Here is a 17,087-nt window from a genome sequence, read left to right as displayed (position 1 = left end):
AACGGAACATTGTCTCCACCTGCAGTACAATGATGGAAACAAAAGTCAATGGGTTGGTGGTGTAATAGCCCCACTTGCTGACCACGAATAGGAACAGACGGTATGGGCAGGGAAATTAACTGGGGAATGATTGCCTGCAGTTTTGCTACATTTAATGGCCAAGATAATTATCGTCAGCAAATATTCATAACGGCTTAAGCACCGTAGCTATCAAGAAAGTGGTTTATTAAGGTCTACAGGAGTTTTATTAACAAAATAACTGCTAAGCATATCTCCATAAAATAATAATTAATGGCCTCATTATTAGTTAGCAAAAGAAATCATCATTATAATAGCCCATTGCTTTTACAATCTGAGTGAAATAAACAAATACTTATGTAAATGTTTGTTAGCTAAAGCTCTAGTAGTTATGTAATGTATCCTTTTTGTTTATCCATAGTTTTACCTCCAGTAAGGAAGCTGGCTTAGTTTGTGTGTGTGTCATTCTCTCTGTAGCTATAAAGCCTTATATGTATATATATGCCCACATACAGAACTCATAAGCTATATTAACATTTGACCTCTGACCTTCCCTTCAAGGTTAATTGATTGATCTGAAAGTGATAAAACTATGTTTCTTACTGCTATTGACTGTATTGACAACATAGGTAATGATATTTGGGGATTCTAAATATCGCATCGCTAATCGCATTGCTTTCTGTGTATAGTTAGTTAAAAATATACTGTAGTAGCTTTTGCAATCAGAATTACGATTATGAGAATTTTGAGTGCATTCAGATCATAATTCTGTTTGCTAACGCTGCCAGACAAGACAAGATAAAAAAAAATTTTTTTCAAAACCTGAAAATATTTGTATCCAGTTATTTACAAATCAATACCACCTGCTCCTACATAATGTTTGTGTAATCAAAGTACACATATGTCATGCTGCCCTTATCTGATTTTTACTGCACTATAGACTTCTTCGAGTACGTTTAAAAAGAACCAAAACATTTTTTTAATGAATATATACAAAATACAACAATTTTCTCTAACAGGTAAATACTGGCCAGAGTGAGCTGAGGTGAGGTTTGCGCTCTTGAAGTGCTTATTAATAGTTTTAGTATTTTGGTATTTAAAATATAAAGCTGTTTATAGTAAGTATTAATAAATTCAGTCGCAAGACGTTTATATGCAAAGTATACGTTCTAATAGTGATAATAGTTTCTTTGGTTTAGATGAGGAGTAAATGGCGTGTATATGTGTGGAAAAAAACATACATACACGTTTTTCTGTAGCCTCGGGAAACATTTTTCTTGCAACGATTTCAAAGTAGAAGTCTTGTTGCTCCGTAGTCACGTGACTCCTCTGTTTACAGACATCCGGAGAAACATGGAGGACAGCACTGGCAGTAATCCCCAGTCTCCCGGATTCACAGAGAAACTGAAGTCTTGGCTCTCTTGGTCATGGACTTATGTGTGCTTCCTTTGGTTCGGGATGGTGCTGATAATGATATACGTCCTGTGGAGTCCGCTGAAACTGCAGGAAACTCTTACCTCAGGTGAATTAAGGCAGATGCTAGCTAGCTATTGTTAGCCTACGGGTGTATAGCTTTAGCGAAAGCTGTTGGTTTGACAGCTCGCTGTCTGAGTTATCGAGACACGAACAGTGGCGACTGTCTGGTTAAAAGTAAAGCTTCTGTTTAGATATTAATTGGCAGACGCATTTTGCATTTTCTCCTACCGTAGATCACACTGAATGCAGTCGAAATTAAGTAGTTGATGATTTGTGTTACCAAGTTTGCTACTGTGAGCTAAATGTCACCTGGTAAAGACCATCGAAGTTGAATATTTTCAAGGTTTTTATTACAACTACTGTTGGGCGTAAGTGTCTCCTTTATTTTCTTTTTTCAGCTTCAGTGTTTTTAAACACACTGACACCCAAATTTTACGTGGCTCTCACTGGAACCTCCTCTCTTATCTCTGGACTCATCCTTGTGAGTTAATTTCTTTATCACCATAAATCACGTTTTAACCGTAACACATTTTAATACATTCAGTTGTAACGTATGTTTTGGTTTAGAGTGCATTATGCTATATGATGCAGATAGCAATAATTCCTTTCAGATGTTTAAAATATATATATATATATATATATATATATATATATATATATATATATATATATATATATAATTTTTCATTCCTTCTTATGTTCAGAAGGAACCAAAAAAAAATCATCATAAACCCTTTAATTATTATTATTATTATTTTTAGCTTTTTAAGTGTTTTAGCTCTTCATCACTCTCAATTTAAAGATTCATTTAGCACAAAATCAGCGACAAATACCAATACAAATGTTCAGGCTGTATAATGGCACATATTAATAAAAGCATTTTAACCGTTTATGTTTTTATTACAGATATTTGAATGGTGGTATTTTCGTAAATATGGGACTTCGTTTATTGAACAAGTATCGGTGAGCCACCTGCGTCCTTTGCTGGGCGGAGTGGAAAGCAGCTCCACAACTGGTCTGTTCTCATCAGTTAATGGAGATGCAGAGCCTAGGCCCAGTGTTTCAGGTAAAAAAAATATATACATGATACAGCCGATCATAGCATTATTATTCATATTTATGTAAACAGTAACAACAACCTCTGTTTGTAGAGTGCAAGGTCTGGCGAAATCCTTTGAATCTTTTTAGAGGAGCTGAATATAACAGGTATGTGTTTGTTTAAGATTTTATTCAGATAATTATGTGGTTCAAACACTTTTAAATTTCATAAAGGTTAAGTGTGTGAAATCTCACCACTTGATGTCAGTAGATTGCAGATTGCAGTCAGCTTAATTGATGGAGCAGTGGTGGAGGAGAAAAATATACAAATATTAAATGGACATTTATAGTTTGAAAGAGCTATTTGTGATTTTTAGATCAAAAGAATGTTATAAGATCTACTGCATATGTGGCCAATCTTTAGCTAAATATATAAAACTTATCAGGAACAATGGCAATGTCCATGTTAGCCACTGTATTCAAAACAAGGAGGCAACATGGCGGCTTTCACGAACCAGTGCCTGCTGCTATGTATATGAACATTATTTTTTTTCTGTTAAATAACCTTTTAAAATGAGTAATTCATAATATCAGAATTTTTCTAAAGATTTGTAATGATTTAAACCTACTTTTTGTCTTTAGTGCAGAAGTATTATTTTTTCATTTGATTCACTGAACCATAAAATGGAAGCTATTATTTTTACTCTGTGTACTACAGGTACACCTGGGTGACTGGGAAGGAACCCTTAACATATTATGATATGAACCTATCTGCTCAAGATCATCAGACCTTCTTCACAGGAGACACTCAGCAGTTAAGGCCAGAGGATGCTGGTGAGTTATACAAAGATGAGGCAAATTGCTCAAATCTATGCAATCAATGCATACATGCAATACATGCAATACATGCCAGAAATTCCTTTTTTTATGATGTGAAGCACTACAGGTTTGTATACCAGTACCATAAACTCACATCTATATTGCAGTAAGCCTAGATGATCATCTTCTTACAGTGATGCAGAAGGCCTGGAGAGAGAGAAATCCTCAAGCCAGGATCAGAGCAGCTTATCAGGCCATAGAGATCAACCACCAGTGAGTTCTACTCGTACACAGTGAACCTCTCCATACATATATAGACGCCTTGCACCTCAAAATGCTCAGTTTTAGGCTTCATTAAAGTGAGACTGTATTACAGTTATATTGCCATCACATTAATGAGAAAAAGAAAGTGAAAGTGTTTTTTTTCTAATCTTAAATTTAGAGTACTTAGAGTTTAGAGTACAAGTAAATTCAGACAGCTTTATATGGTACTTGTAGTAATTAAATAATCTTTGAAGAGTCTTTATTGTGCTGACTTTTGTTTAAATGCATTAATATATTTCAATTATAATGTGTATATACAGTAGGGGTGGGGGAAAAAATCAATACTGTGTAGTATCGTGATATTTTGTTTGCTAATAATGTATCGATACAGGGACAGCAGAAATCGATATTTTGTTATAAAAAAGTTTTAGTGGACTGGAACATGCTGTTTTCTGAGCAAGAATCCTGACATTCCTTCACTGTCCAAATGTGTTTAACTTTTTTATGGCAGCAATAAACATGACAGTTTACTTATTTTAATTTAAGACATGTTTTATTTTAATTAAGTTTAAAACTTTTTTATTTAATGTAAAATTATATTTTGTTTTAATTTACTTTCAAATTCTTCAGTTGCTGAAGGGGCTGCATAGTTTTCATAAACTGCATAGTTCAGAATAGCTATAATTGTACCAGATGGTTGCGTTCAGTTAAGTTGGACTAGACTGTAATACAAACCGTTCAGTTTGTCAACAATAAAACTGAAATGAGAGAAAGACTGAGTGTGAGACTTTGATATTAGATAAAATGAATATTGATAAAGTTTACCTTTATGTACAGAATCTGAATATCGCAAAATATTTTAAAAAATTGCAATAATATCGTATTGTGGGATGTATGGTGATTCCCACCTCTAATATACAGTATATTAGCCTCTTTAAGGGTGCTACCATTCTCAAGTTTTGTCTTTGTTATGACATCATCTCTTATTTTTTATTTGTGAGTAAATATAAATATTTTCTTGTGCACTATAAAAAACAGCTTGGATTGCTATTTATAAATACATTAATTTCTTGTGTACATTTGTGTAGATGCGCTGCAGCCTATGTGCTTCTAGCAGAGGAAGAAGCAACGACTATCACAGAAGCCGAACGCCTTTTTAAAAAAGCTCTAAGTATCGGTAAGGATGGTTTTTAATGCAGTACAATAAAGTACTCTAGGGCATAGTAGTACAAAGAAAGCTCAGTAGATGAAGAGTAACTCAACACTGTATATTTATCCTGCTTGTGCTGCATGCCCTTACCCAAGTTGTGCAGTTTAGTACTTCAGTATGGACCTCTCAATATGCCACAGATAGATATAATACAGCAAAGTGTTTTATTTTTTTACACTCCCTCTCATGATGGAAGAATTACAGCTCCAAGATAACATGAGTGCTCTACATTGGACCACAAAATGTAGCGTGACATTCATATACAATGCAGTTTAATTTGTTTTGTTTTTTAAACTCATGGTTATTTTGCTTTGCAGTGAAATTTTTCTCTTTGCAATCCAGCAGGAAAAGATATCAACCTACTAGTATATATTAAACGCAGATTGGCAATGTGTGCACGCAAGTTGGGGCGAATTAAAGAAGCAGTAAAAATGATGAGAGATGTGAGTATCACCTTTAAACATGTTTACTGCAGAAAGTATGTTACTAAGTCGACATGTTTACTGTACCTAAAACTGTGAACCTTAATATGTTTTATCTCTTTACAGTTAATGAAGGAGTTCCCATTGTTGGGAATGTTAAATATACACGAAAACCTCCTTGAGGCTCTTCTAGAGCTTCAGGCATATGCTGATGTGCAAGCAGTCCTTGCAAAATATGACGGTAAGACTAAACTCAACAAATATTTAATTACTTTTGAATATCAACATACCATGATTTTGCACAAAGTAGGTCAGTCATTTGAGTTGCATGTCCAGTCACATAAACACAACTTCTGCTTCTACTTTAGACATCAGTTTGCCAAAATCAGCTACTATATGCTATACATCTGCGCTGCTGAAAGCACGGGCTGTCTCAGATAAGTAAGTTGTCTTTTCTGTTAGCTTCAGTTGTTGTATGTGTTTGCCCTAACTTTGTCACGAATGTGAGATGTGATTTCTTAGGTTTTCACCAGAGGCAGCATCCAGGCGGGGGCTGAGCACAGCAGAGATGAATGCTGTGGAGGCCATACACAGAGCCGTTGAGTTCAATCCCCACGTGCCAAAGGTCAGTCATTTATCTGACAGCAAACATACATTAGTGACCAGATGATCTTTAAACCAGGCTGTTAAACACAAAGCCCGGGGCCAGAATGGCCCCACCAGAGACTCCATTCCAACCCACTGGACGGCTTTGGAAAATCTGAAGGAGGGCATAGATTTTACATTTTTAACTGTTTTGGGGGGTTTTTGCATTTGTTTTACATTTCCGGCTTTTATTGGATAGTTTAGACAGGAGAGGAATTTGGGTAGAAAGAGAGGGGGAAGACACTCAGCAAAGGGTCGCAGGTACGACTCAAACCTGGGCTGTTGCCGTGCGGCATGTGGTCGCCTGCTCACCTACTGAGATAAAGTGGTGCCCACTTTTCACTGTATTTTCATTGGTTTTACAGCTTTTCTACTGATAAAGATCGCCACCCTAATTAGATAAACAACAATTTTTTCTTTCAACTCTCTTTCACAATCTACTATGGAAATTTCTTTGGATTGGTTGAGGGGGGTATGTTAAATATTGTGATTTTAGACATTTTTGGTGCTGATAGAGTTCTCTGTACTACAGCAACATTTCTTATCATATATAAAAACTGAGATGTACTGTTAAAATAATAATAAGCATCTTTACACTGAGAAAACGTTGTTTTTTGAACCAACGGTCTTGTGTTATTGTAACACTGTCAGCTCACGTCCTTCATCCGTGTGCCACAAGTGGTTTGGTGGATTGTATTTTTTTTTCTTCTTCTTTTATTGGATGGATAGTTCTGTTTATCCATCACGTTTTACTGGACACAACATCATTTGGAATTGGAAGTATGAGTATGTGATGAAAGTCAAAAGTCATTCTAACCTCACAAAAATGTTTTTTGGTCACTCAAGAATGCACTTTCTATTGCAAAATTTCACCATTGCCTTATGTAGATGAAAATGATGAAAAACTGGCATTTTAGAGGCAAAAGGTCAAAGGACAGCCTCACTGTGACAGCTAATGAACTAAAGAGGAAATTCTGACCAGATTTCACAATTGAATGGATACTCAGTTTATGATACTAGTGTTTGTTGCCCAGATATTAGTCGTGGGCGATCGTGGCTCAAGAGTTGGGAGTTCGCCTTGTAATCGGAAGGTTGCCGGTTCGAGCCTCGGCTCGGACAGTCTCGGTCGTTGTGTCCTTGGGCAAGACACTTCACCCTACTGCCTACTGGTGGTGGTCAGAGGGCCCGGTGGCACCAGTGTCCGGCAGCCTCGCCTCTGTCAGTGCGCCCCAGGGTGGCTGTGGCTACAATGTAGCTTGCCATCACCAGTGTGTGAATGGGTGGATGACTGGATATGTAAAGCGCTTTGGGGTCCTTAGGGACTAGTAAAGCGCTATATAAATACAGGCCATTTACCATTTTATTAAATTATTTCAGAGTCTTGAGTTCATATATTACGTGAGTCTGCACAGACATGGATGTAAACTGCAACTTTACCTGTAAGGGGAGGCATACAAACAAAAGGCAGAAATTTAGCTTGATGCTACTTTCAATTTCACTGCCTCTATCTGGTCTAATCACGCAATACTCACATGGCTGCCATTCGTAAAGGTCCCATTCAGGGCAAACATGAAAAGCAGACAGTAAAGTAAGCAGTCAGTCAATCAAAAGTGAGTTATTTTGACTGTAATAGGTGGTGCAACTACAGCAGCTTTCATTCCATTCGTTCTGTGCTGCTGGCTCACCAGGAGATGTCAGTAAAGGTTATTTTCTCACTGGTAGTGTCATCTCTAGATCGTGGATTTTATCCACATTTAAAATTCTTCTACAGTATACAATTCACTTTGATTGTTATTATATTAATATTTATATATCTTTATTATTGTTGTAGTTATTATACAATGTATACAAATTTGATCAGAACACTGTTTTTGGTATCAAGTCTATATTGTTTTTACCAGTGTTTTAGTGCACAGGATATTTTTTAACCTGGTGATCAGTTGGTCATATTATCACAGCTCTGTCTACAGCTGGACCAGGAGAATATGGGACTCTAGCTGCATATCTCTTTTCACATCAGTTCCCACAGGTTTAGATGTCACACGTCCACATGCACACAGATTGATACACAACCAGATGCAGCAGAGTTTTGTCCCAGTTCAGCCTTTGTAGTGTGGTGTTATTTCATTTCACAGACTCCTATTCTTAGCGAGAGAAAGAGAAGCTGTGTGTTTGCATGCATGGAGGGGGAAACATCAGCCAGCACTTTGATCCAGCCTTTGATTTTAAAGTGAGGGCCCTCATCTTCAATATCTCTCCAACTGCTCCCTTCCCATTCTGCCCAGAGGCAGCCGTCCTCTTTCCTCTCATCACATACCCTCATCCTGTTTCTTATCCTCTCATGTTCCCTTATCCCCTCATCCCTTGTTTGAGCCAAACAGACAGTCTGAATGTCACACTGCCAACTTTGTCAAAATGACTTCTTTGAATTTAGGTGAATGGCTAAATGACATTATGAAATTTTAACACACCTTTCATGGAGGATTATTGGACAGCTCGTCTTTCAGCGTTTGACTGTGGAATCTGGTGCATACTCAGTGCTCTCATAGCAGAGCACTGGGTATGGAAATGCAACAGTAGGGAAGGAGGGGGTGTTGCTTTGTGTTGTCTGGCATGTCTAAGAGATGAGTGCACCTGCGACTCCTTTGGCCTCTTTAAATGGGCGGGCTTGTTGTCACCAAAAGCAGATTTGGTGCATGAGGCTTTAAAAAAAAAAGAACATCTGAGTTTAGTTTCCTCAGCTGTAGGACTACTGTTGCTTTGGCAAAGTTTCTAATACAAGAACTATACAGGCCAGATCACACCATCGTGTTTCCATCAGCTGATGAAAACTTCAGAACTATTTCAAAGACAAAGTCTCAAAACAATCAACATCTGCCCATTTGAACTGAAAGTGATTTTATGGTTATCAGAGTCATTTCTCATTTTTTATAGTAATTGGTTTCAGTACAGATTTAATGTCCTACCAAAGCATCTACACATTTCAGATAAACTTCAGACAACATTAAACGCACTATAAAAAGAAGTAATAAACTAAAGCATGTGCGTGAGACCACAGAAGATGCATTATAGTTGGCTTGATAAGAGAAGGGGAGTATGTTTTTGTTACTGTAAAGACTCCAGAACAGATTGTATTGCACTCAACTGGTGCAAGCAGAGTAGAGGGGCTCTGGCTGTTGTGATCCAAAGTTTAGAGAAATCATTGGGCAAAAGTATAAGTAACCAATTTCCAATTTGCAGGTTAAATCTACATAAGAAAAAAAAAATAACAGCAACACCTGAGGTGAGCGCAGGATACTTCATAAGCTCCCAGCAGCTGAGTGATGTGTTAAACCTCAAGTAGCAACAAACCAAACTAATTCATAGTTTACAGTCATGCTTGTGACTTTGTGAGGCTACAATTGATTAAGGGTATTAGTCATAAATTCTTTTTTCCAGAGCACTGGAAAACAATTAATGGCAGTAGGTGAAGAACTTGTGCTTTGAGGACTTAAAATATATTTGTGTAGGTCTTGATATAGCATACTTTAGTATTTCTCACTGCAGCCAAAAGGTCATCATCCTAGGTTGATAGATGAGATCACCACCATTGCAGTCCGCTACTTCTCAAAAACAAATGTAATAAACATTGAACTCCTCGAAGAAGTCAAAGTCAGCAGAATTTATTCTCTGTATAATGAGAAGATGTGCCAAACGTTATGATCATGCTTTCATTTCAGTCCAAACTGACTTTAGTCAGACTGTCGTTACCATCCGTACAGTCGAACAATAAAAACAGTGCAGTAGCCTGTGGTACACACACAGATTTGGAATACTGAAGGAGCATTGTTGGGCCAAGCATTAAGTGGCGAATGTGTTATCAAGCATGCCAAGCAGATTATATATGAATATAATACTAGGCTACATCACATGAGTTCATTCAGACTGCTTAAAAGGCTATGCACACACAAAAATCTACATATACAGACACACACACTTGATTTGCACAGCTGCTTCAGTGCTCTCGCTCAGCCCCTTCTCCTCACCAGCTTTTCATCCATCTAATTTCCTCCTCTTCTCTTTTGCTCCCTTCTATTTTCTTCTCCTCCTCATCTTCTTGTCCTCTTCTATTTATCCTCCACTCATTTCTACATCTGCCTGTCCATTCCAGTTATCCTCTCTAGCAGCCAGTGGTTAAGAAACTGACAGTTTCCCAGATGCTTGGATAACTGATCGAATGTCCCTGCTTGCTAAATCTGCTTTACATTTATTTTTACTACCATTTTTGCTAACATGCATTCAATCTGAAGCGCTCAAAGCGACCCGGGCCTATTTACTTTGCTAGTTTACCCCACTTTAAATGGCAGTTTTTTATCTCACCCAATTCTCAATGACATTCTCTCCTCTAGATTGCCTGTCAAGGCTCAGAAAACCAGAGTTTTTTTCTTAGTGTATCACCGAAATTGGCTGTTTGGTTTGTAAATTGAGACGGAATAGGAGCATTTGTGTTTGTTCTGAATTAAGATGGACGAGGTTTCATCCAGATGACAAAAATGGGGCTGTTACAGGAATTGGATTGTGGCTTAAGTTTCGCCCACTTGGGGACAAATATAAGTTCCCTTACCTGTGGCACAAGATGAAGTAGCTAGTTTGTTAAAATGATATATTTTACATTTTTTTAAAAACTTCTTTGTGTTTTTCCATTGTTCATATGTTTGGCCAAAAATGATAAACAACTACAGAGTTGATGGCAATGTTGCCTCTGTGCTTCATTGTGTGCGGCAAAGTGCCGCAGATTAGAATCAAAAGGAAGCTTATGAGTTATGCTCTGAGCTTATGACTGCCCAGGGATGAAAGGAGAACACATGAAATTCAATCCCTTCATCAAAGAGGCGACAGGGAGTGCAGAGGAAGGCTGCAGAACAGGGAGGTGGGGGTGTGACTGAGGTGTCACCAGTTCTAATGCCGTGGCATGCAAGGAAGGACAGCTGAGCAGCCAGCCGCTCTAAATGGTTAGTCTTAAAACATAGAAACACCCAGACATATGTGTGCCATGTGCTGTCCACTCATTATTAACAACAGAGATAAAAATGCATGCGAAAATATTCAGGTTTTACTAAAAAATATGTGTAGATACAGTGGTGCTTGAAAGTTTGTGAATCCTTTAGAATTGTCCTAATTTCTGGATGAATATCGACCAAAATGTCATCAGATTTTCTCAGAATACCTAAAAGTACTTGCGGTTAACTCAGTTAAAAAATTAGACAGAAATATTTACAAGGAACATGATCATTAAAAGTTTGTGAATCTTTACTATAGCAACATTACGAGTTACTGTGGGATGTTGGTGGTGTTTCTTACATGAACTGCTTGTTTTAGTTCCTTCCAGCACGATTATTAGTCAGGATTTTGACTTAACTCTTCTAAAACCCCACCTTTGTTCTTCTTTACTGTTCTTTTGTAGAAGAACATCTATGCTTATGTCATTGTATTGCTGCATGAGCTGCTTTTCCTTAAAAGGTCACCTTTAGGATTATTGATGCCACCTACACCTAAAGAAAATTGAATGCCTGTCCTCAATTAATACATTATAAGTATAATACCTCTGTATATTTTATAGGGTTCTTAGTGTCTGATTTTGTATAAAATCAGCTGATGTTTTAAGCTCAAATATATTGAAATACAGGAAATAATAATAATCGAAAAAACAACCTGTTTTACTGAATGAACGACTTGGCTTTCTTGCTGATAAATGGTCTGAATTAAAGCTCGCTTCCATACTCACTAAGTTCTTTCTTCTGTTTTATGCTATCCTTTGTTGTGTTGCATAAAATTAAGGTGAATTATTATAGCAGTTAGGGAGGTTTTATAATCCACCACAATAAACCAGTGATAGGTTTCGTCTGTGGTGGTCGAGCTGGCTAGCTGCCTCTCCTCTGAGAGGGAATAGAGCATGGTGAAATGTTTGTGCTGAGAATAAAGGAAGGAAGAAGATGAAGACAGTCAAGTGCCTTGGCTGAACCGAGTAGAGCTGATGTAAGTAAGTCAGACAGGATAAGTGAGAAGGGCAAACAAGCACCTTCTGGTTGTCTCTTGGCTGCCGATTGCTGTTACAGAAAATGTCAGGATGGATGGAGAAAAACTGCAAGACCGTACAGTCCACTAAAATCCTGTGAAATACAGATGATTACTTAATGACTGCTTTATGATGGTAACCTGCTTAATTGAGCCTTTATCCGTGAAGCTGAGAGGTATGAGAGATGAGAAGGACAGAGGTAACATAGGTGTAAATTTGCAAGTTTTTTTGTACAGCTTGTATAGGTGTCTAAAAATAACATGTGATGAAAAATGTAAGAATCTGCATGTGAACTGAGGAAGAGAGAAAATGGAACATATGTAAAGACAAATTGGAGAAAGACAACGATGAGCCTTGGTAGTAGGTGATTATGGGGATGGGGGTAGGGGACAGGGTCAGGGATGGTGAAGCTGCATGGTCTGACTGGCTAGATGGATGGATGGATGACTGAACCTGTGACCATGGAAGGGATTAGACAGGATTAGCTGTGGGGTAACCTTCCCAAAGTGTCAGTTTGAGATCCAAAGCACTGCAAAGCTGGCCGCTCGGGAATCCGGCCCGGGGGGCCCCAGCACTGCACTTGGATTTTGTTTAAAACAGACCCCTGCCACACTGGGCACCACAGACATGAAATGCATAGATCGTCACATTCATCGGCGTCAATGGGTATACATTAAGGACTTCTATGCTGACGGATATAGACCTTTAAAAACATGTATTGCCCCCCCCCCCCCCCCCCCGCAAAAAAAAAAAAAAAAAAGCTCTACACAATATATTGATGTGTGTACTCTAAAAGCTAGATTTCTTCTATTTCAGAGTGAGAGAGGAAGTTCTATAGGTTGTAACTCTGGGATTTGTCAGCTCAGTGAACCAACTGACTCACTGGGTCAAACTTATGCAGTAGGCCAAGAGAATAGAAGCAAGTTGGGCATGTTACACATTCATGGAATGATATTACTGTACTGTAACAATAACACACATACACTGACTCGCGTATATAGAGAGAGACCGAGACCTTTGGAAAACTTTTCCCTTCCACCTTGAACAATTGCAAAATGAGGTTCTAGATAAATACCTCACATGTACAGAATATGATTACATTCCACGGGGAGTTAGCCTGGGGGATTTGCACAATAGAGCAAAAAGTAGTCATTGAGAAATGAGGAGAAAATATGAATGACAACATTGAAGCTGCATGAAGTTATTTGAGACCACAAGGAATCTTTTTTTTAAACACAAACACTTATCAGTGTTTGTGGGCACTGGATAAGATTTTGGTTACTTTAATTTTCCTGGTTTCTGTTTCCAGTAGTTGTACTTTTGAGCAGACTTTGGTTGCATGTTGTTAACAGTCCATTTGTCCAAATGCAATCTCAGAACCATCAGCTTACATCTAAGGTCATAAATCTGCTGCGTCTGCTGTCATAGACATATGTACCGGCTGCATCGAAAGTCCCAAAATGTTGTCCAATGTCCACAGTGCCTTCCTCAGACAACACCCAGACTGCGATTCAGTAAACAGTTGTCTGCTAATTTGTCATTTGTCATTATCTTACCATCTATCAGAATAGAAATTGTTTTAACTGCTTTATTATTCTTGCTCTTATTCAAAAATATACTGAAAGAAGCCGGTAACATTGAACAAATTCAGGATGTTTTTTTTGCTCAGAATGGTCTTTTATGATTTTATGAGCGTGACTATGTGCAGTTAGTCCCCATAGAAGAAAAGAAGTGTCAGTCTTACATTGTGGATCAGAAATCTATGCAATTTTTTGTCATTTAAAGCTATTTGAAAAACACGTTTTCATTCGTTATGCCTGAGTAAATCCTAATGTAAAAGGTGGAAATCTGAATCACTGACTACACATAATGTGCTCGTTTGAGTTCATGTTGTTTGTGCAACTGATCACAGAATGACAATCAATTAAAACTAAACAGTACAGCTGAGTGAAGGATGAGAAATGACGATATAAAGGTACCAAAAAGACCAGATACTGAACAGAAGTCCTGTATTTTTTCCACTTCCTATTCGTAGTACTTATTAGAGATGAAGAGCTTGATCCTGCCTCCAGAGCACATCTTGAAGAGGGGTGACAGTGAGGCAGTAGCATACGCTTTCTTCCATCTGCAGCACTGGAAGAGGGCAGAAGGAGCCTTAAACCTACTACACTGCACCTGGGAGGGCAGTATGTACCTTTCTTTTTACGGTTATTTTTTCAGATGTAAATGTTTTAGGTTCTCATTTGCTTTCTTTCATGTTAGTAAGCTGTCACCCAACCTAGCCTGTACTTTGAAAACACTAGAAAAGCTACTTCTCTTTTGGTTTTGAACCTACAGCCTTGCAGGTGTAAAGCTTTACAAGTCAGCTGCCCTGTCTTTTTTTTTTTATCATTGTCTCATAAATCATGTATCCACAGTACACCCACAAATACGCATTACTATAAGTGGATGAGATCATCACAAGAAGAATATTATTGTTATATTTTATCCGGATGTCAGTATCTTGTATCCAACTTAAATGGTTTACCGAAAATTGCTCCGTATTTGTGTTTTAAATAGCTGCACTCAAGCATAGTTTGTGGTGTGTTATTCATCCAGATTTAATGTCCTGCTTTTCCCTTCGACTGTATTCTGCAGCTTTCCGAATAATTCCCTACCCACTGGAGAAGGGTCACCTCTTTTACCCGTACCCAGGATGCACAGAAACAGCAGATAGGGAACTACTGCCCTGTAAGTACATTAAATCTACTTAAAACCGTCTCTTTAAATCAAAAGTTCATCTGCCCTGCTTGTGATACTGTTTCTCTTTTCGTCTCGATTTTCTCCAGCTTTCCACGAGGTGTCTGTGTACCCAAAGAAAGAGCTTCCCTTCTTCATCCTCTTCACAGCAGGCCTTTGCTCTTTCACTGCCATGCTGGCCATGCTCACACATCAGTTTCCTGAACTAATGGGTGTCTTTGCCAAAGCAGTAAGTGGTATTGCTTGACTTCCCAGTTTCATCTCAAACACGTTCGGTTTGAATTGATAGATTTCTTAATGTTGTCATGAGTTTGACTTCAGGGTTATTGGCTGACCAGTTTTAGCTTTGACCATTGGGTCTCATTTTTAATGGGTGTTATTGGTAACCCGAACCTCTAAGTTCCTTTGGTAATTGCTGCCTTCTATCACTGTCAGCAACACTGGAGGCTCATGGGAGTCGAAGGCTTGTAAAGTCAGTGTTTATGATAACAAGTTACAGTCTAACTTTAGCTATCAGCGGGAAGAGCTGAAAAACACAAGTTTAAAGCCACAGCAAACGTGCAGCCTTAAAGGTTAGAACGTATGGATGCTTGCACTGCTTTATTTTGTGTTTGTGTATTATAGAAGTGTTGTGTTATGTGTTTTAGCCAGTTTGGCAAACTTCTTACTTTGGCTAATCTTTTGTTTATGGTCAGCCTGCTTATTAGGGCCTTTTAGTCTTGAAGCGTGTCTCTGAGAACATCTAGTTCTGTTGCTTTTGTTATGGGAACGATTGGGTGCAGATTGGACTTTTACAGCCAGTCCGGCTAGTCTGGTTTGTGTAATGTTCAGATGTTCAGATAGAGTGCATGAAAACCAATGAGGGAGGAACACAGAGGTACTCACTGCCTTCTGAGGAAAAACAGATTTCTGTGAATCTGCTGCTCTTAAAAGCAGGAAAACGCGGCGGATTTCGGTGGTCGTGACAGTCCGTGAGTTTTTCTTACCCACTTTTACTAATTGGATTTTAAGTGTATCAAACACACTTTTAGCACGACCTCATATTGTAATATTTCAGAGGACATCTAACTATTATTATTAGCTAGCATTTAAATGATATGCAAATGTCACATAACATTTTTACTAGATCTAAATTGCATCATAACGTAATTCTTTGTGGCATAGATTCAACAAGGTGCCTGAAACATTCCTCAGAGATTGTGGTCCGCGATGAGATGATAAGATCTCACAGTTTTTGCAGATTTGTTGGCTGCACATTCATGATCTGATTCTCAGCTACATCCCAAAGGTGCTCTACTGGACTGAGATCCGGTGACTGTGGAGGCTATTTTAGTACTGAGACCTCATTGTGATATTAAAGTTTGACATGATTTGAGTTTTGTGAAATAGCGCATTAAGCTGCTGGAAGCAGCCATCGGAAGATGGATAACCTGTGGTCATAAAGAGATGGACGTGGTCAATGTGCATTTAGTAGCTCTGGTTCGAATCCACCCTGAGCCATTTAATGTTCTCTCTCCTCCGCTTTCTGTCTTCTCACTACTGTCCTATAACAATAAAGCTTCAAAGCTGCCACCAAAAATATACTTAAAAGAGGTTATTATTTCTGCAGTCTTATCTCTATATTATAATAAATTCTGATTGTAGCTTTTTATTATCGTTTGCCTTTTGTTGTTATTGCTCAAATCATACTATCAAAGGGTATTAAGAATCTTTTATTTACTTTTTATGGGTAAGTCTGCAGCTTTTCAGCGGCAATAAATACTGTCGTTTATTTACTTTTTTCATTTTTTCACTTGAAGATGGGGAAGCTGTAAGAGTGACTGTTGTTGATACTGCTGTCCGAAAGTGTCTCTCATAAATCACGGATAATATAAAGTTTATAGAGAGACTGCTTAAACGTAGCGATCCATCTGTGATCTTTCCACGAATGCAGTTTGTAAAAGGATCAATCTTGGATGATGCTGCTTTCGTGAGGAAATGTACAAATATGTTCAGCCTTTGACTCTGACTGCACCAAACTGTAAACTGTGCTTTGCATTTGCAGCGCTGAATGACTTCAGTGTGATTTATAGGGAGAATCAACTGTACATCCCAGCATATAAAAGTCAGGCTTGTGGAGAATTCTTATATGATTTTCTTTTTCCGTGTATGTTACGTTGCCATTTTAAAAGGGGTGAGCTAGAGGACAGTAGTTTCTATTTACTTTATTTAAATCTGTGTACTTTTCTCAATGTGTGTAACAGCAGTACTTTGTAATCTTTTCTAAATGAGGCTTATTGTACCTCAAAGTATATATATATATAAAAAACACATAATACATCTTTTAAAAAGTTTTGAAGTCCACTGTTAAATGGACTTCAAAAAGATATGTTATGAAGTAGTAATATTAATTTGAAATAGA

At 38.0% G+C, this 17,087-nt stretch overlaps 1 protein-coding gene across 2 annotated transcripts in view; it reads left to right on the top strand.

Annotated features, from left to right (window-relative positions):
* Nucleotides 1–1,338: 1,338 nt before the first annotated feature.
* st7l (suppression of tumorigenicity 7 like) overlaps nucleotides 1,339–17,087 on the top strand; it is a 25,107-nt gene continuing 9,358 nt past the window's right edge. The window contains exons 1-14 of one of the 2 annotated variants that reach the window (XM_085159687.1): nucleotides 1,339–1,540; nucleotides 1,893–1,975; nucleotides 2,401–2,560; nucleotides 2,646–2,700; nucleotides 3,251–3,366; nucleotides 3,546–3,624; nucleotides 4,704–4,792; nucleotides 5,168–5,268; nucleotides 5,374–5,488; nucleotides 5,616–5,688; nucleotides 5,770–5,872; nucleotides 13,983–14,133; nucleotides 14,585–14,677; nucleotides 14,776–14,915. In XM_085159687.1, coding sequence (XP_085015813.1) covers nucleotides 1,372–1,540; nucleotides 1,893–1,975; nucleotides 2,401–2,560; nucleotides 2,646–2,700; nucleotides 3,251–3,366; nucleotides 3,546–3,624; nucleotides 4,704–4,792; nucleotides 5,168–5,268; nucleotides 5,374–5,488; nucleotides 5,616–5,688; nucleotides 5,770–5,872; nucleotides 13,983–14,133; nucleotides 14,585–14,677; nucleotides 14,776–14,915 — 1,527 coding nt within the window. In that variant the 5' untranslated portion in view covers nucleotides 1,339–1,371. Of the gene's footprint in view, nucleotides 1,541–1,892; nucleotides 1,976–2,400; nucleotides 2,561–2,645; nucleotides 2,701–3,250; nucleotides 3,367–3,518; nucleotides 3,625–4,703; nucleotides 4,793–5,167; nucleotides 5,269–5,373; nucleotides 5,489–5,615; nucleotides 5,689–5,769; nucleotides 5,873–13,982; nucleotides 14,134–14,584; nucleotides 14,678–14,775; nucleotides 14,916–17,087 lie in introns of both variants that reach the window. The other variant, XM_085159686.1, reaches the window with a different exon arrangement.

Source organism: Neolamprologus multifasciatus, chromosome 5 (genome assembly GCF_963576455.1).
Source record: "Neolamprologus multifasciatus chromosome 5, fNeoMul1.2, whole genome shotgun sequence".
In the NCBI taxonomy this organism is placed as follows: domain Eukaryota; kingdom Metazoa; phylum Chordata; class Actinopteri; order Cichliformes; family Cichlidae; genus Neolamprologus; species Neolamprologus multifasciatus.
Note: the sequence above shows the minus strand (reverse complement) of the source record. Positions and strands in the feature narration are given on the sequence as shown.